The sequence below is a fragment of the Mesitornis unicolor genome, unplaced genomic scaffold (assembly GCF_000695765.1).
Source record: "Mesitornis unicolor isolate BGI_N332 unplaced genomic scaffold, ASM69576v1 scaffold10037, whole genome shotgun sequence".
NCBI lineage: Eukaryota > Metazoa > Chordata > Aves > Mesitornithiformes > Mesitornithidae > Mesitornis > Mesitornis unicolor.
Window position 1 is genome coordinate 13,033 of NW_010198373.1, and position 20,262 is coordinate 33,294.

Consider the following 20,262-nt stretch of genomic DNA (forward strand, 5'->3'; position numbering starts at 1 on the left):
AAAGCTATAGCTTTTTGCCAGTGGCAGTTAACAAGAACTGAAATTCGAGCAACTGCATTATTTACTGTATCTTGTATTAAGACATTCTACAATAATAGTCTATGTAAAAATGTTGTAGATTCTTATGTGAATTTGAGGGAATACAGTTTGAAAACGAAAATGTCTGTTAAAAATGAAGCATGATGATTAGTCTTTTACTCAAAAGCTCCCAGTAATAGTTAACTTGCTAAAGCATGGGCCAGAGATAAGATAAAAGATTAAAGACGGTATTTAACTGGAATATGTGCTATGGGGAAAAAACCTGCATGTATTAAGGAGTATTAGTGGAACTATTTTAGAAACCTTCTGCTTTGAAGTGCAGGATTGGCAGATATGTATAGTGTGACAGATAGGACAGTTTACCAATTTGAGATTTGTGATCAAAATCTTAGCTTTCTTCCCTCTTGTCTTTGATCAGTGAATAGCATCAATAGCATTAATGAAGGTACTAAACAGCACTGGTCCCAGTATGGACCCTTGAGGGACACCACTTGTCTTCCATCTAGGCATCAAGTTGTTGACCACTAATCTCTGGATGTGACCGTCCAGCCAATTCCTTATCCACTGAACAGTCCACCCATCAAATCCATACCTGTCCAACTTAGAGAGAAGGATTTTGGGGCGGTCTGTGTCAAAGACCTTGCAGAAATCCAGATAGTTGACATCCATAGCTCTTCCCTTGTCTACTTACGCAGTTAATCCATTGTAGATTGTTGTACAGCTTCATTGTATATTGTTTGTGCAGTATTCATTTGTCTATCTGAATTTTTTTCTATAGTGTTTCTGTAGTGTTTTCTATTATTATCCTTCTGTACCAAATAGAACTTTTAGCTAAAAATAATTGTATAGGTTGTGATCTTTACATCTTCTGTAACGATCTGAGTCATTGCTTAAATGGATATAGACACTGTTTTGTCAAACCAGATGATACATACCTTGCATATTTCATACTGTTTTATCTCTTGTGTTCATTTTTCTTCATGCATTTAATGTGCTTTTTTTAACTGATTAACTATTGTTTTGTACATTGAATGTAATTTACCAACTTGAAAGTTAAAAAAAAACCAAAACCAAAATGTCTGTAAGTTGTTGGTTTTCTCCAGTTGAATAAAATTGACTTCTACTCTAGTTGCAATGTAAATATGTAGAGTAAGCTCTCAGTAGAAAAGGTGTCTTCAAAGATGACATTTTTCCAAGATGAATTTATGTAAAGTTGTTCTGAAGGAGAAAAATCAAACTAGACTTTTTTATTAAAGCATCAAAATGCTAGGAGGTTTTTCTGGTTGTAAAATTTATGCATCAACAAAGTGATGAATGTCTTAGTGTGATGAAATTACATTCTGAACGTTGACTTGGTATTTTCAGGAGCTGCCTCCTGTTGAAGACTTAACAATAATTCTGCCTGATGATGTTGAACTGAAGCTCTTTGGGACAGTTTCCAGCATCATTGAGCAGCTAGGTAGGCAAGATAAGTTTGCTTTGTTTTTAATGAAAATAATTTCTGTATATCTCTGCATTAATTGTGTACTTTAATGTTTCCTCAAAGTGTCAGCATTGCAGAATTCTATTTCAGGGGTAGCAGGATACTGAATGAGAACTTAGACTACTAAATTACATGTTCATTGAATTCACTTTTAGTTGGCTTACATCTTCTAAAGATCAGGATATGATGGTTATTTTGCATGTGTTCCTGTGTGACTTTAATGTTCTACATTTTTAATAAAAAAGCCTTTATTATTAAATTATTATGATGATCTTTATACTAATTCTGTATTATGATCTTTATGTTAATTCTGGCAACAGTAAGAATGAACATTTGCAGTATTTTAAGAAAATCTTCCATTTGTACATGCTATATTTGAATTATCTCTGAAGATACTGTAGATTTATAATGGAAAACATAGATGCAGTACACAGCAGTCCCAAATGCTTGTTTGTTAAAATACCAAGATGGGAAGAAGACTTGGTTTTTTGTTTGGTTTGGTGTTTGTTTTTTGTTTTGTTTGTTTTGTTTTGCTTTGTTTTTGTCCAATTTCTGACACCTTGACCAAATAAATGCAAGTCTTCAGAGTCAGCAGTCATAGGACAGCATGACTAACATGATTTATAGGTGCTGGAGGGTAAGCTTAATATGATTGAGACATACATGGATGTAAGCTAAACTGCAGATGATAGGCATTTAGCGATTGTTTCAGATCTAGCTAGGACCTCAGTTTTGATGTATGAAATGAAAGTTTTCTGAAACTGATAGTAATAAGACATCTCTGGTATGTTTGTATTTGAGTTTATTTCAAGTGTTCCATTCTGTCTGAATTCTTTTGAAGCAATTTGCTTATGAAAGTTAGAAACTAAATTCAACTGTGAAGTTGAAGTATTTATGTTGAGGTGCAAAAGAATTAAAGCAAATAGCATTTCTTGTTACATTTTCTTTTATTGTAAAAGACTCCAGGTAATATAGGTAATTCTTTTACAGTGTTGTTGTTGGTGTTGGTTTGGAGTTAGATATGATCTCATTCATATGCGGGAAGTGTGAAAGGTAGTAATCTGGTCATTGTGCTTTTGTTCTGCTTTGCCCTTTGTTGCTTATTGATAATAATGGGGACTTCAAGAAGGCTTTGTTCAGCTAAAATGATAGTTTGAAAATAAGTTAAAAGAGAAATGGTTGAATCATAGTTTGCTATAGAGTCATAGAGTCATAGAATGGTTCGGGTTGGAAGGGACCTTAAAGATCAATCTAGTTCCAACACCCCCTACCATGGGCAGAGACACCTCCCACTAGATCAGGTTGCTCAGGGCCCCATCCAGCCTGACCTTGAACACTCCCAGGGAGGGAGCATCTGCAACTTACCTGAGCACCAGTGTCTCACCACCCTCATAGTGAAGAATTTCTTCCTAATGTCTAATCTAAATGTACCCTCTTCCAGTTTAAAGCCATTCCCTTGTCCTATTGCTACCTGCCTTTGTAAAAAGTCCCCTCAGCTTTCTTGTAGACCCTCTTCAGGTACTGTAAGGCCACTGTAGGATCTCTTGAAGCCTTATCTTCTCAAGGCTGAACAACCCCAACTCTCTCAGCCTGTCTTCGAAGGAGAGGTGCTCTGTCCCTCTGATCATTTTTGTGGCCCTCCTCTAGACTCACTTCAACAGTTCCATGTCCTTTTTTTGCTGGAGATGCCACATCTGGGTACAGTACTTAAGGTGGGGCCTAAGGAGAGCAGAGTAGAGGAGCAGAATCACCTCCCTTGACCTGATGGCCACACTTCTTTTGATGCAACCCAGGATATGGTTAGCCTTCTGGGCTGCAGGCCCAAATTACCAGCTCATGTTGAGTTTTTCGTCATCCAACACCACCTGTTCCTTCTCCTCAGGACTACTTTCAATCCATTCTCTGCCCAGCCTGTATTTGTGCTTGGGACTGCCTATTCCCAGGAGCGGGACCTTGCACTTGGGCTTGTTCAGCTTCTTGAGGTTTGCATAGGCCTACCTCTCCAGCTTGCCTAGGTCCCTCTGGATGGCATCCGTTCCTTCCAGTGTATTGACCACACAGCATAGTTTGGTGTCATCTGCAGACTTGCTGAGAGTGCACTCAATCCCACCGTCCATGTTGCCGACAAAGATGTTAAACAGCACCGGTCTCAATACCAATCCCTGAGGAATATCACTCATCACTGGTCTCCATTTGGACATTGAGACATTGACCACAACACTTTGAGTGGGACCATGTAGCCAATTCCTTACCCACCATGTGGTCCGTCCATTGAATCTTTGTCTCCTCAATTGAGAGACCAGGATGTTGTGCAGGGCAGTGTCGAACGCTTTGCACAAGTCCATGTAGATCACGTCAGTTGCTCTTCCCTTACCCACTGATGCTCCAGTCCCATTGTAAAAGGCCACCAAATCTGTCAGGAATGATTTGTCCTTTTTGAAGCCATGTTGGTTGCCACCAATTGTCTCCTCATTTTTGATGTGCCTTAGGAGAGCCTTCAGGAGGATCTACTCGATCTTGCCACGCGCAGGTGTGAGACTGACTGGCTTGTAGTTCCCTAAGTCTTCTTTTTTTTTTTCTGTTTTAAAAATGGGGGTTATATTTTCACTTTTCTGATGAGTAGGAATTTCACCAGACTGCTGTGACATTTCAAATATGATGGAAGGTGGTTTGACAACTTCATCCAGTTCTCTCAGGGCCTGCGGATGGATGTTGTCGAGTCCCATGGACTTGTGCACCTTCAGGTTCTTTAGATGGTCTCGAACCTGCTCTTCTCCTATATTGGGTAGATCTTCTTTCTCCCAGTCCCTGTGTTTGCCTTCTGTGACTTGAGCAGTGTGGCTAGAGCCCTTGTCAGTGAAGACTGAGGTGAAAAAATCTTTGAGTACCTCAGCTTTCTGTCAGTCTACAGTGTGTGCAGCTGTAAGTTGGGTATTTCATACTATGAGGTGTATTTAATGCTAGAGCAGTATAGGTTCATGCTTGTTTCACACTAGCTAAAAGTATGATGTCATACTTTCTGTGAACTTCTGCTCAGTGTGTCAGAATTTAAGAGAACTTTGCCATGTTTTTCTTCAAGCTACTTAGAAGAGAAAAATTCACCGTCTGGGTCATAGCCTAGAAAGTAAACAGCTTTGGGGTATGTGAGAAACCTGTCATGAGACTGCACTTCAAGCCCTGGAAGAGCAGAAGTTGAGGAGTTTGGGTGGTTTGGGGTAGGGGAAGCTGTAAGTCAATAATGCTGTAGGTGAAACCCATGTTTCTCCTGGGTTTCATGCGACTACTTATTCCTTAGCCTACTAGAAGACTGTGGGCTATGTGTAATAAATCAATCTGAGAGCATTCTCTGAGAGTTTTTGGTGTGTAGATTTTGTTGTGGGTTTTTTTGGTTTTTTTTGTGTTTTTTTTTATTTTTCTCACAGGGATTAAGCAACAGATATGGTTCTCTTGCTACATATTTCGTCTTATAGGTAGACATGAAATCAACAGATTTCTTAATTCTCTTGAAATTCAGTGAACTCTTAAGCCTGTAGCATTGTCAAAGGCTTGCTTGGCATGTCACAAGGTATTTGCAGGTTGAAATAGTAGCAAAGCTTAAGTAGCAAAGCTTGATGAGATGTTTATTGCTTTAAGTCCTGTCATGTAAGTTCAGCAGTGATAATCGTGTTAATTTTTGTTGGAGTCTGAGTGACACTAAGTGCTTGAGTGACTTTATTTGCTGATGGAGAGACATTGAAAATGCTTAATTGAGCGTGCTGTTGTTTTAGAATTAGAAAATATTACCTTCAGAATTTTTCAGTGTAAAGCTGCCAGGCCTCTATGTTGATAGCTTTAAGCATGACTCCTTCTGAATGTAAAGGAAGACCCAGTGTTTCTGTAGACGAAAGCAACAAATGTTAACTGCTGCCAATGGAGAGAGAACTACTCTGAAGATTCCAGTAAAGAATAAGCTCATTATTATCTCCAAATCTGGAAAACCTAAAAATGAAGTAGCCTATATATTATTATTGTTGTTATTATTGCTGTTATTATTATTGTTGTTGTTGTTGTTATTATTATTATATTATTTATTACAAATTAATGTTGGAAAAACATCTTTTTGTGTCTATTTGTAAGTGTTGAGATTTCATATTTTGAGCTACTAAAATGACTTGCTGGCTCTGATCACTCGTACCATTGTTAATCATGGATTAAGCCCAAAGGTATTAGGAGGCTATTATATGATACTAAATTGCAGAAATGTATTTTGAATTGTATATTTGCATACATAAATGACACCACCAGTTACTACTGTGACTGGGCTGCCAGACATCTTTTGTGTTCTGGTCCGATTCTTACAGCTTCCTAGGGGAATCTATAATGAATAACCATCTTCATTCTTTTTTCCAAGGTGAATTTTAGTTGGGATACTAAGAAGGCAGAATATACATGTGCATCTGTACTCAAAAATCAGGTTATTGCTGCTATGCACTTAATTAAGAAGCATCCTGGGTAAATACAATAGGTATCTCGCACATGCATATCTGAGACTTCTCTTTTGTACCCATCATTTGGTCTCTTTTCTTCACCCCAGAGAACAGTAATTCTGTAAACAAATGTAAATATTACCATGTGTATATCATTGGAGAAGGGTTGTATGATTGTAAGTAATTTTGTGTGTGTGCAAGAATTTTCAGATGAAGCTTAGTGAACATTAGTAGACAAATAATAGTGTGGATTTTTTTAAGTTTCTCTGCAATTAACTACATGCTATTGTTGAAACATCAATTAGAACTTTATTTTTTTTTCCATTTTAGTAATTATTGAATCACTGAGAGGCCTACCTCCAGTAAATGAGGAAAGCATAATTTTTAAAGAAGATCGGCAAGCAGTAGGGAAGGTGGGTGTGTAAAGTATAAGGACCTGTTATTCTAATATAAAGTTCAAAGTATTCTTTTATATTCCAACAAGTAGTGTTGAAGTTCACTAAATGAAAGATAATGTTTCCTTAATAAGTAGTTTTCCTTTATGCTTTTCGCTCTTGCTTTTGTGATCTACTTTTTTTAATCTCAGTAATTTCTATCCTGGAATCCATTGCACCCTTACAGAATTACGATGTATGATAAGTTCCCACTATTTTATAAGAGTGCTTGTGGAGAGACAGAGGTTGATTTCAGATCTATGATGTGTTGAATAACAGGCTGTGCTCTTCTATTGCCAGGAGAAATTAAGAGTCAAGTTTCAGGAAAACTGGGGAATGCATACATATCTACACTCTTACAGCTTAAGGCCAGTTTGTGCTTATGCAAATATAATGAAGAATGTTTGCTGAGAGGGATGTTGCATGGAATTTATGCATGTTTTCTGGGGAAGGGAAGCCATCATCTAGAATGGTTGCTATTATAATATCTTTGAATGCTTTATGTGAGTGAAACAAAAAAACTCAGCCTGAAATAGATGTTCTGTACAACATCTCAGAATTCTCTGCTCTCCATGGAATTGGAGGACAGGGGAATTTACATGAAGGTGTCTTGTAAAGATGAACTTTGAGGAATAAATGATCAGGAGATTGTTCTAGGTGTATGAGATTTGAAAGCATAATGGAAGAAGAATAGAGTTGACAAAAGGAAACATTACTCAAGCAGAGGAAGCAGACAGTGAAAGCAGTGCAGTTGGGTGGGTGAAGGCAACATCAACACGTCCGAGAAATTATTTTTCCATGTTATGACCTAAACAGTTGCTGGGGAACTATACTGGCAGGCAAAATGCAGTAACAAAAACTAAAGCGTGGAAGTAACTTTATTTGATGCTGAATTTTTAAAATATACCAAACTTCTTAAATACTAAGCATCTTAGAGCTTCACAGTTGTCTACAATGAAATTGGCTATCTACTCTTGATGGTTTATTTAAACATTTTACTTTTGATTGTGTTTCAGATATTTGAGATATTTGGTCCTGTTTTACATCCCTTTTATGTGTTAAGATTTAACAGCTCTGAGCATATCAAAGCCAAAGGTATTAATGTGCAAGATAGCATGTATTTTATTCCATCCGTGGAGGACTTCACCCAGTATATATTCACAGAGAAACTAAAACAGTGAGTCTGATATCTTTTCTAATCTGTTTATAATGTATTTTTTTAATATAGCTAAAAATACTGGATTAAAGTTTAGCCTTGAGTGAGAACTGTAGGACTAACAGGTTTCTTTAGTAACCTCTCGCAGCTCTGCCACCAGGCTGGGCAGATTGCCGATCTGTTCACAATGCACACAACAGTTCTCAGCTGCCACCCATTACCAGTGACAAGCTCTGGCACTCCCTGCAGCCTGTGACCAGGATGGTCATCTGCTTGCCACATCAATAACTGTGGGCTGTACTTAGTGTCAGAGACATGAGTCTCATGTTTTAGTTTGTTACATGCTTTGCAAGTAGTTTTGGGAAGGATTTGTCTTCTGGTAGTACTTTACTATCATATATGGTACCAAATTGAACACCGGATAAGGTGTTTCACACTTTCATGACTTACCACCTCAGCTGAACAGTGCATCAGACATTGTTGCCCTGCATTAAAATGAGCAGTGTGAACACTTTTGTAATATGACTTTAATTTCTGAACAATGTAACTTTATTTACATTTCACTGAAACAATATTTTATTTGAGTTTTGTCAATAAAGTTTCGTAAGATTCTGTGAGGCAAATGGCGCTATTTGTTGAAGCTGCTTTTTCATAGATAAGGTGTCATTGAAAAAGGATAAAGAATTTAGATTTCAGATCTTTTCTGCAATGCTTATGTAAAGAAACACAGAAAAGATTTTGAACCTTAGCAGATTGCATATGTGATGACCATTTATTTTTATTTTCTGCTATTTGTTAGTTTTACTATGTGCAGGCCAGTTTGTGGAGTATTATATGCTTAAAGTACTTTAAACTGTGATGGTACTTTGAAGAGGATGAAGATCTGAAGAAACCTCTAAGTTTGAGGCTTTTTCTGAAATCTGACATACAATCTGCTTGCATTGTACAAAGTTCCAGTGCTATGAATAAGCCTTATACTTTATAGCAGAATAAATGAAAGTGTGTAAAACTTCTTGAATGCCAAATAATTTGTTGCTAAAAATAGATTTATGTTGTATTGCCTGAAAGACAAAGTAATTCTAAAGGAGCTTATGTATTTTCATGGTTCCTCTGAGTAACCTTTTGTTAGACTTCCATATCTTGCAGTATCCAAGTTCAGAAATCAAAGATTATGCAGAAGATTATTTGCAGAAAACTATGACATATCTCAGCATGAAAAGTGTTTTGTGTTTCGCTGAAATGGGGAAAGCTGCCTTGGGAGAGTGAGATAAGCTGCCTAAAGAACTTACAAGGTTTAAATTTTGCACTAAGTAGTATTAGGCACATATTGCCTAATGGGGAGTTTCTTACATCCTCTGGTATTTCTGACAGGCATGTATTGCCCCATAATAGCAATATGAGAGGGAGAAACAAAGAAGTTGGTTCACAACTTTTTTTTTAAAAACTACTTTTCATCACTGCATAGGTAGATAGTTTTCTGCAGCTGAGAAATTACTCACATGGAGCCCTTATCTTCCTCTCCTTCCTGTAATGTTTTCTTCTAGTTGAACTTTAAAATGGCTTGCTTGGTAGTATGATTTGATGTGTCTTTATGGTTTTCTAGTGATGTGTAGAGATTGAGCTTCAGTTTTATCATTAGGGGTTGAGGCACAAAGTACCTCTAGGAGACTTGCCAGTGTTCTCATGGGCAGTCTTTGACTATGGGTTTCTAAGCCCAGGCTGATGGGTTATGTGCTTTGATACAGCTATTACTGCTTGATTGTTGCTGACTTGATGAATACGTAAAAAACCCCTTTGTTATTAGAGCACTGATTGAAGACATTTCACATTGAGCACATTGATGTTCTTAACTACATGGTTCCATTTTGCAAGTAAGAATTTTCAGTATTGCGTTATTTTATATAGCTCGTCTGCATCGGTAAGGATTATGTCCTGACATTTCAGACCAAAACATACTAAATTTGCGGGAAGTGCGGAAAAACATTCCACAGACTTTTAACAGCATAATTTAAATCTGTTCCACAAATTTGTTGCTAATCAAAGAAATTACTTGATTTTTAGTGAAATTATTAAAGTGGTGAGTGAAATAAATGATACCACTTCAAATTCATTTTTTTGCCTTTTGGATTTTTGCTTCCTTAAATGTCTTTTACCTGGCTTTTTAATTTTATATTTACAACAAAATAGAAGATGAAACGTAATAATCTAGTTAATACTGTATTAGTAGAATTGTAAGCCAAGCTTGGAGTTTTTTTTGGTTCCGAATTTACTTTGCTATAGTTATGCTTAAAGCCTGTGTTGTGCTGGACTAGCTCATTGTCCTTCTTAACTGCAGTTATGTGTTCTGAAACCGAAAGAATAAGAAAGCTTGTGAAGTTAGCAGTTAGCATAAGAAAGTTGCAGTGAACTACCTCAATTCAGGTTCAAAGTGATTTAGGTTCAAAAGGATATGTTAAGAGAATATTGATCAAAGCTTAATACTAACTGTGTGAAATGTCTTCATTCAAAGTAGGAAGATTTTTCATGTGACATATATAGTGAAGTCCTAAGTTGTTGCATACATTACTATGCACTTAAAAACAACATTAAAAAACAAATGCCTCTTTTAAAACAGGCCCCTCCTGATGTAGGAGACCTTACACCTTGAAGAAAATGTTACCCTATTTGCTGCAGTATAGTTCTTGCAAATTATTTCTAACTTGGAATATGTTGCTACTATGTGACTCAAACAAGAGGTGTTTCATAGCCTCCTTACACCATCTTCCTTCATCTTGAGTGTCTAATTTGTGGGGTTTTTTGTTTTTTTCCTTTAGGGAAAAAGGTTCAGATGCATCTTGGAAGAATGACCAAGAACCACCACCTGAAGTAACTATAACCTTTTTTTTGTTTAACATTTTTGATTACACAAGAAAATGTAGAAAAATTTCTCTGCAGAGTAACTAATTAGCAAGCCAATTTGTTTACCCATACAAGAGTTGGATGTACCTCTTCACTGAGAAGGTCATGCTCTTCTTGGAGACGCGTCACAGTGTAGAGAGTACTAGCTGTATCTTTCTACTTGCTTTTTGAAATTGGGAAAATGTGTATCTTTATCTTCAGATCCTCTAGTCCTTCAAGAACATGTTTTACAACCTGAATATTCAGCTTTGAGTAGCAGTTCTTTTACCTTGCCTGGCAGTTTTGCTTCTGCTAGCGAATTTATGTCCTTGCTGTTTTTTCACTGCAGCTTTGTATTTTGTCTTGCCGCAGACAATTGTTTGCCTTTAAAGGCCTGCTAGTATTCTGCAAACTGTACTACTTAGATATTTAAGCTATCTGCTTCTGTTAGCTTAACTTGACATCTCCTTCATTGCATTATTTGTATGGCTTCTTAGTAAGGTGTCCCTACTGTTTCCTGTTAGAAAACACTAGTTTCATGAGAGGTGAGCTTCCTTCATTCAAGAGCAGGCCTATAGGATCACGTGAGAGCTCCTCACAACCACTGGCATCATTTGTAGGATCTGTAAAGATTTTTTTTTTAACATCCAGTTTTCCTGTCCAGTGCTCCTTAACTCCACTCTGAGTATACTTTTTATAACTATTATCTGCATTAAGAATCGCAAGGCTGTAGTTTTATTGAGGTGTTTTAATGAGATTTGTTTTCTAGTTCAACACTTGAGTCACTTTTCCTTGCAATTTCTACTTTAAGCATATCTTACCCAAAATAACTGCAATTCCTAGAAGCCTTGTGTCTACCGTAGTATCCTAAAGAGATCTATCTGCTTGTTTTGAATCTTCCAAAAGCTTCCATTGCTAGCATAGTTCTATGTTACGTAGTATGTACTTCTTACTCTATAATTAAGTAGGAAAGGTGGTTTTTTGTGGTTTTATTTTTTTTAGTGTTCTAAAAAAGTTTTAGAATAGAGTATTTCAGTTGGAAGGAACCTACATCAATCATCTAGTCCAACTGCTTGACCAAATGCTAAAGCATGTGTTAAGCACATTGCCCACATGCCTCTTAAACACTGACAGGCTTGGGCATTTGACTACCCTTCTAGAAAGGCTGTTCCAAATGTTTGATCACCCTCTCAGTAAAGAAATGCTTCCTGATGTCCAGTCTAAACCTCCATTCCCATGCATCTTGTAACTGGATACTGGGGAGAAGAGATCAGCACATGCCTTTCTACTTCTCTGGAAGCTGTAGAGAGCAGTGAGGTCCCCCCTCAGCCTCCTTTTCTTCAAACTGTTGGGTTGGCCAAAAAGTAACTGTGGCTTGTTTTGTGGTTTTGTTTAGCTTTTTGGTGTTGTTTTTTTTTTAATAGATGGACATACATGTCTTAAAGTGTAACTAACTTCGTTTTAAGCTGCACGTTCATTATGTGACTTGACAGGTCAAGCTTCTTTTAAAAAAAGAAAGTGCATGATTTCATTAATATTTATTTGGTGTTCAGTTCAAAATGGAAAATCAAAAGGAACATTTTCGTCATATTTTGCTGTATGACTTCTGAAAAGGAAAAAACACTGTGCGAGCTCATAGAAATTTGTGTGCTGTGTATGGTGAAGATGCCTTAAACCAACGGCAGTGTCAGAATTGGTTTGGTAAATTTCAGTCTGGATATTTTTGTCTTAAAGATCTGTCACACTCAGGAAGGCCAATTGAAGTTGTTAACAACAAAATAAAGGCATTGATTGACTCCAATTGGTGTTTAATGACGTGAGAGATTGACGATAATCTTAACATACCAAAATAGTAGTTGTAGGTGGTGATGAGGTCTCCCCTCAGCCTTCTCTTCTCCAGGCTAAACAACCCCAGTTCCCTCAGCCACTCCTCATAAGGCTTGTTCTCCAGACCCCTCACCATCCTTGTGGCTCTTCTCTGAACACGCTCCAGAAGCTCAACATCCTTCTTATAGTGAGGGGCCCAGAACTGAACACAGTACTCGAGGTGTGGCCTCACCAGTGCCGAGTACAGAGGGATAATCACCTCCCTGGACCTGCTGGTCGCACTGTTTTTAATACAGGCCAAGATGCCTTTGGCTTTTCTGGCCACGTGGGCACAGTGCTGGCTCATGTTAAGCCGACTGTCAACCAACACCCCCAGGTCCTTCTCCTCCAGGCAGCTTTCCAGCCACTCCTCTCCAAGCCTGTAGCGCTGCACCGGGTTGTTGTTTCCCAAGTGCAGGACCCGACATTTGGCCATATTCAACCTCATCCCATTGGTCTCAGCCCATCGGTTCATCCTGTCCAAATCTCTTTGGAGGGCTTCTCTGCCTTCTAGCAGATCAACACTTCCCCCCATTGATTAAATGATTAATTAAATTAATTAAATGATAAATTAAATGATGCTGTCAAACAGAGACATCCAGAATTGGTGAATTGCAAAGGTGTTGTGTCTAGCATTATCATGGAAAAAACACATTCAAGTTCGGTCATTTTGCAGCTTTTATGGGATGTGTTACCACACCCACCGTATTTGCCAGACCTGGCACCATCAGACTACTGTTCTTTATGAAACGCCTTGAATGGTAGAACTGTCACTGCTGTTGAGGATATCGATTTGTTCTTGAAACTGTTTTTTGCCAAAAAAGATAAGTACTTATTTGAGTGCACAATCATGAAGTTGCCTGAAAGATGGCAAAACGTAATTGAACAAAATGAACACTATATGCTTTAATATAGTTTTTGTTACCCACAAAAAAATTGCCTTTTATTTACCCAGAAAAAAGTGCAGTAACTTTTTGGCCAAGCCAATAGACAAGACCAAAGTCCTCTGCTGCTCCTCATAGGACGTGCCTTCCAGTTCTACCTTTCACCAGTTTTGTTGCCCTCCTCTGAATGCATTCAAGGATCTTCACATCCTTCTTAAACTGTGGGGCCCAGAGCTGCACACAGTACTCCAGGTAAGGGTGCACCACCATTGAATACAGCAGGATCATCACCTCCATTGACCAGCCAGCTATGCTGTGTTTGATGCACCTCAGGATGCGGGTTGCCCTCTTTGCTGCGAGGGCAGCCTTCTGATTCATATTGAGCCCAGCACCCCCAGATCCCTTTCTGCAGGGCTGTTTGCCAGCAACTTAAAATTTATATTTGTGACTGGTGTTACTCCATCCTAGATGCAGAATCCTGCATTTAGACTTGTTACATTTCATCCCATTTATCTTTGCCCAATGCTCCAATCTATCTAGATCTCTCTACAAGATCTCTTGTCCCTCAAGTTAACAGCACCTCCCAGTTCAGTATCATCAGCAAACTTGCTAATGGTGCATTCGACTCCTGCATCCAGATCATTGATAAATATGTTGAACTGAACTGGCCCTGAAATTGAACCCAGAGGAATACAACCCTTTGAGCTCTGCCTTCTAGCCAGTTCTTCACATAGTGCACCATGAAACTGCTTATCCTGTTGGATTTGACCAGCAGTATCAACTTTTGCATTCACAGTCCTTATCTCCTGCCATTTGTTCTGGCTTGAAGGAGAGATATGATGGAGGCTTTTCTATGCTTGAAGATGGGTACTGTAATGATATATCAGTCTGTCAATTCAGAATGTTACTTTTTCTACAATGGTGAGTGTGGTGCATTTTGAAATAGCTTTTTTGTTCCCACAAATGGAACTAAGCTGAGCAGTGTTAACTTCTCTCAAAGAATACTTGTCAGTTTTGACTGTAAACTGCCCTCCTCTCTTGGGGAGACATCATCTCACAGAGAATTACCATTTGAGAATTAGAAGTGTTGCATAGAATTGGACTTAATAGGTATGTGATCCACAGAGCTTTGAAAGACTGCATATACTGGAGAGGCTAAGACTAGCCAAGTTTCTTTTGTCAAAGAATTTTCTAGTGGTGATGATACAAAATGTGCTTATTGGCTAATAGTGAGTTCTTTTTTTGTTTCTTAATCATATTTTTAAAGCTGTTCAGAAGGTAAGCTTGTAAATGTGTAATTTGAATTTGTTGAAACCTAAGTAACTGTAAAATTCGGCTTAATGCAGAATTAATTCTGCTAATCTGCAGATATAGATTCATTGCTTTTTCAAAAGTGTGGGTTTTTTGTTCTGATTTGGGGTTTTTTGTGTTGTATTTTTAATTTTTTTTAAAGTTTTAATTATGGTACTGATACATTCAGGTTAGAATCTGAAATTACAGAGGAACTTTAGATTTACTGTACTTCATTATAAGAAGGAAGGAAGCTTGAACTAAATCAGTGATGGCAAGGTTGGGCAAATTCGATTGCTTCTTATGACACCTTTGTTTCCATTAGTGTTCTGAATCTGTGGAATGTCCGTGTGCTCTGTTTTGAGGAAAACACCACACCTAACATCTTGTAGTCCTTCACTGGAATAATCTTTGGATAGTTCTAGCAGTTACAGTTTACACTAAGTTACCCAAACTGATAGCTGATGAGCTGATAGAAAGTAGCCTTTGCTGTGATGGTAATAGCTGTTGACAAGGGGGCAGATTAAATTTTATGCTACTGATGCTTGAAATTGTCTCTTACAGCCAGTCTTTTAGAGCCCTCAGCTGGCAGCTGATTCTGTAACTTTTCTTGCCAGCTCCCAGAACTGAGTGCGGTTGCTGTAGTCAGTTCTTTTTGTGATATTGTGTACCTTTGTTTTTGTATGAATGTTAAATTAATCTGTGTTGGACCTTTTATGGTTGCTACTTTAAGGTATACGGTAAGTGTTCCTTTTCTGACAGACTCCTAATTAGCTCAGTTTAACTGTAGACTCAGTAATACGGTCTCTCTCAGCCTTGTCTTTGGGATCAGAGCATGACAAAGTGTGATCTGTATGCTGTAAGGCCAGCAGGAGCAGATAATTCTGATTTCTCTTTGAGGTGGCTTTTATGGAATGTCACCTGGAAATTAGCTACAATAGAAGATACCAGTTGTTTGTCACTTTTGCTCTACTGGAGGATGGCATATTCAAGTCCTTAGAAAAAGCAGGAGTTAATGAAAGATTTTACCTCATGCTATATATTGTCTTGTTATATTCCTTGTGGCTTTTTTGAGTAAGAATGTAATCCAGTTATGTAGAACAGGAAATAGTGTTCAGAATTGACTTTTTAGCTTTTTTTATCACTGTTTTAGTGCAATGTTTTTGAGATCCATGCTCTGTATATACAAAATTGGGAAGGGGAGAAAGGGAACAAACCCTTTAAGTCATATGAGCGAGCTGTTTTGAAGGGAACTAATTATGCTGACAGATTTATTTCCTGTCACTAATAACTTTTCCTCATTCTAAATGTAAACTAGGACTTGAAAGGTAGCACAACCTTGTGTAATAGGAACAAAATGTTGCAGTGTCATTGAATCTGTTGTAAAAGGCAGCGTTCTCCAAAGCTGTAAATTCCTTTGCAATAACATTGCTACTCAAGTTTAACAGGAACAGTGTTATTAAATATGCTACAGAAAATTCAAGTTTAGTAACAATTTTAGACTAGAGATATTTTTGTCTGTGCCGAATTAAGTATTGGTTGCAAAATTAATTTTTAACTAATTTTAAAAATCACTTTTTTAATTTGCCTAGTCTGCAGTTTGCCCTTTGAAAGCTTTTTCTCTGCAATAACAAGCCAGCTCTCTCAGTGATTTCCCCCCCCCCTTTTTTTTCCTTACTAACATCTGGGCAAGCAAAAAATCTGTGTTCAGTACTTGAATGTTGCTGGTTTTAGGAAGATTAGAAGGAATAACTGTGTGTTATATTATTGTCTTAGGAGAAATTTCAGTTCTTGATCGTGTTGAAAACCCAGCTGAACACATGATGGCTCTTTGAATGCAGAATAGGAAAGTGCAGCTTTAATATTCTTCTAAGCTGCCTGCAGGATGGATTGTTTTCTAAATAATGATTTATTGCTAGAACTGAAGTTCTCTGCAGTCTTTATATGGCTTTGTTCTCCTTTTATTTATGTTTTTTTTAATCAGGCCTTGGATTTCAGTGATGATGAAAAAGAGAGAGAAGCAAAACAGAAGAAAAAGAAGCCACAAAATCAAGGAAGGAAGAAACTCAAATCAGAAACAAATGTATCGAGTAAGTGAATCCTATGAGATGGGAGAATCCTTTTAAACTTTGTTTGAAATACACAATGATATCTATCTTAATGATTGAGCTTTCATACAGTTAAGCAGTATTTCTGTGCTTTTCAAAGTTATATACATGAATTTGTTGCTATGATTCTTAATGTTTTTAGAAGAAAAATGAAAGTTTTTTTCATTAAACTGTGTAAGGGAAGTGTTATAGAAGCAGGATAGTTGTCAGAGGATATTCAAAGTCTCTTAAGTGTTAGCTGACAGGCAGTGAGGATGTAGAACAGATGCCACCTTTTGGAGTTTGGACCTCTTATTGCAAGGGTTTTTGGGGCCCAAGTTCTGATTAAGCCTTTGAGTACAGGGAGAACATAGGTAAAGGTAACATGCAATTTTTGGAAACCCATTTTTTTGACAGTGAGGGAGAAGACACAAGTCTTGCATGGGGAATTTATTCCTTTATCTGAAAAGGAAGCTCTTCCTTAACCATGGTATATAAATCCTCCTTTAAAATAGCTGTTAACTGTGTAGCCCAGTAAGAAACCTCTCTGTTTCCCTAGCACAGTCATTAGATAAACAAACTTATAGTGGTTTAATAAACTATGTACAGTTTTTCATAATATACGTAGTCGTCTTCACCTTCCTTTCTCTTGCTGTTGACAGATCTGTTCCAGGTGTGTGCTTGCAGCTGTACTCTGCAGTAACCAGATTTTAATGTCTGTCTTCTCTCATGCCTCTCTACTGACGAAACTTTTTGCTTTTAGGTTGAATAATTTAAATCACATCCCTCTTCCTCTGTTCTCACTGGTCTGCTTCTGTTGCATGGTTTTTGTACACTCCCTTTATGACTACTGACTTACTACTTACTGACTCTCATCCCCACCCCTTTTCATCTTCTGCTGCTTACCCAGGTTGTTTCAACTGTCTGCAACACAGTGCTTCCGCCCATTGGTTTTCTTGGACTGACTCCTGAGAGTTTGTTGCTCTTTTTTTGTAAAGGTGATAGACATTGCGTCCCACTGAACCCCTTCTCTCTTGATCTGGGAAGTCAGTAATTATCCTGTTAACCATTTTACTCTATTTACAGTACATCCCTCCCTTGTACCCTTTAAATAAAGTTTCAGTCTTTTGTGGACTGGCTTTTGCTGTATGGTTTTGACAGTTCTCCCTTAAGGGATGGATCTGAACCATGTCATACTTTCCCTTCATTGCTGATAGTTATTTCCTCTCCTTGTTTCTGCTTATTTAGTATATGGCATGTTTTCCACCATATGCTTATTCTGACAGTTTATTGCAGACCTGATTTTGCCTGGGACTTACTGAGACTGTTACTGTACTATGTTCCATAACTGAGGACACAATAGGAGGAACTGTCTTAGTCTGCCAGGGGATTATGGGTTGTGATTTGCTGTGTTTTTTCTGGAAATAACATGGTATAGATTAATGTTGTGTGCAATTTAATTTGGCTATGGAATACAAGAAGCATATCTGGCAAATTAAGGTGCAAACTCGATCCCAGCTAGAGGTTTTCATGGTTGCATCTTCATAAAACTCTGAGTATATTAAAATTGTCTCATTGTTATAGTCTTTGATAGGAGAAGAAAGAACAAAAGTATTCACTCAAGTACTTAAATTTCAGTGCTTCCAAGAGGCCTACATGCACCAGAGTCTTAAGTCCTGATCCCTCATGAAAATATGAGTAGGAATTTTGTTATCCAGCTACTTTCCAGACTTAGCTTTTCGAAGGTGAAAATGTTTCTATCTAGTCTAGTGCCAAGGATTAGGTTCACATAGGTTCTTAAAATTCAGTGATTTTGTGTGATGTTATGTCCCTAAATACCTTTTTGCTTCTAGTCCTAAAATCCTTTAGAGATCATATCTTGGTTTAAATTCTACAGCCTTTTGAATATCTTATCAGCTCCTTGAAACATTTTTAATATTTCAGTGCTCTTCATTTTATAGCACTTAGCCCATTAGTACTTTTATGGAATTCATATGAAGTGCAGTACATTTGTTATGAACTTTAAATGCGTGTTTACAGTGACCTGCACATTTGAAAGATGAATGCTGAAAGCTAGTTGGCACTAGGTACAGGCTGTCTTTTTACTGATACTATAAGTTAACTTTATTAATTTGAGTTTAAATGTCCTGTGTCTGTGCTGCTTTAATATAATGCAGTGTTGATTGATCTTAAGTTTTAAAATGTGTTGTTTTTAAATCATGTTTTAAACCGAAGTTTCCCAAATAATCACATTTTGAGTGTTCCTGTGATTTGTTAATACAAATTAAAATGCCTGGAGCAAAAGAAAGTGAAGTTTATTTTTTAATGACTAAATTTGCAACCCTCATGATCATCCTTTTTATATTACTCAACTCAAGGTGAGTTACTGAACAGGAAACTTGTCAGTATTGTTTTGTTGTTTATGTGTTATTTGCTAGTGTTACTTATTGATAAGATTATTTTTCAAATTTATTTGACTTCAGCTTGAATGATTTGTGAAGACTAAGCTTAATCTTTCCAAAATTATATTAAAGCTCTGTGTGTGTGTGTGTGTGTTGTTTGGGTGCTTTTCTGTTTGGTTGGTTGATTGTTTTGTGTTTTTTCTAAGGTGAGAATAAAGGACTTCATCAGTCAATGCAACAGCCTGCTTCAAGTTATTCAAGAGGATACTGTGGCAGAGGGTTCTCCAGGAATTCGTTTTCTACTCCATCAGACACTCCAGGTTTTTTGAGACCACAAGGAAGACCACCACAGCTGTACTCTTCAGATAACACAATACATCAGGAACCTCCAGTGTTTCCACAGCCTTATAGGGAAGAAACTCCAATGATGCAACAGTATCCCTTTTCTCCTCCAGTTTTTGGTTCTGTTAATGATGTGCATCAATTCCACCTTCCTCCTTCAAATCTGAATATGATCTGGTCAGGTCCAAACACTTATCACTCATCATACCCATTTTTACCACCTCTACCTCTGCTGCCACCTCCTCCACCTCCTCCAGACAGCCATCCTTCTCAGTTCAGGCCTTACTGAGTTTCCATAAGTGTACATTGCAGTTTAAGGTGAGGAAGAACAGGCTGACAAGGCTGTATTCCCTTGTTTTGGAGATAATTTATTTTCCTGCAACTGTAGAATAAATGCAGAGTTTGACCCTTTGTAAAACATCCATAGAAAGCTTTTTTTCATATGTGCTGTTTCAAAAAAGAAAGTTATGATAAAAATAACTGGATATTAAATAATGGTTTATTTTTGCAATGTTTACTAGTTTGGGAAAATAAATAAAAACTTTTTGTAACCAAGTATATAGTGGTGGAAATCTGTTTTCGAATAAATGTAAGCGTTTATGTAACATCTATGCATAGATGGTATGTGGTTGTATATTACTATTATTTGTGCAAACTTTGACATCTACTTGCATCTACTTACATGGAAACTAAAAATCTGACATCTAAATTTTAAACTAAGTTTACCTGTTTATATAAAGTATAAACTCCTGTCATCCAACTTTTAATATTTTATTAATTTCATATTCATTAAAAGACTGGAGTTGGATGGTCTTTTCTTTTTTAAATAGCTGGAGAGCTAGATCGGAATTTAGACCAGCAGCTGAATTACTCGTCAAATTTAGTGTCCTACAATAGCTATAAAAGTCAACTTACCAATTAGATGTTTTGCAGTTA

General features: G+C 37.4%; 1 protein-coding gene across 1 annotated transcript in view; it reads left to right on the top strand.

The window, feature by feature from the left end:
• NAF1 (nuclear assembly factor 1 ribonucleoprotein) overlaps nt 1-19,615 on the top strand; it is a 23,766-nt gene extending 4,151 nt beyond the window's left edge. The window contains exons 3-8 of the mRNA XM_010189123.1: nt 1,405-1,498; nt 6,319-6,401; nt 7,439-7,599; nt 10,392-10,443; nt 16,480-16,585; nt 19,191-19,615. Coding sequence (XP_010187425.1) covers nt 1,405-1,498; nt 6,319-6,401; nt 7,439-7,599; nt 10,392-10,443; nt 16,480-16,585; nt 19,191-19,615 — 921 coding nt within the window. The remainder of the gene's footprint in view (nt 1-1,404; nt 1,499-6,318; nt 6,402-7,438; nt 7,600-10,391; nt 10,444-16,479; nt 16,586-19,190) is intronic.
• The last annotated feature ends 647 nt before the right edge of the window (nt 19,616-20,262 follow it).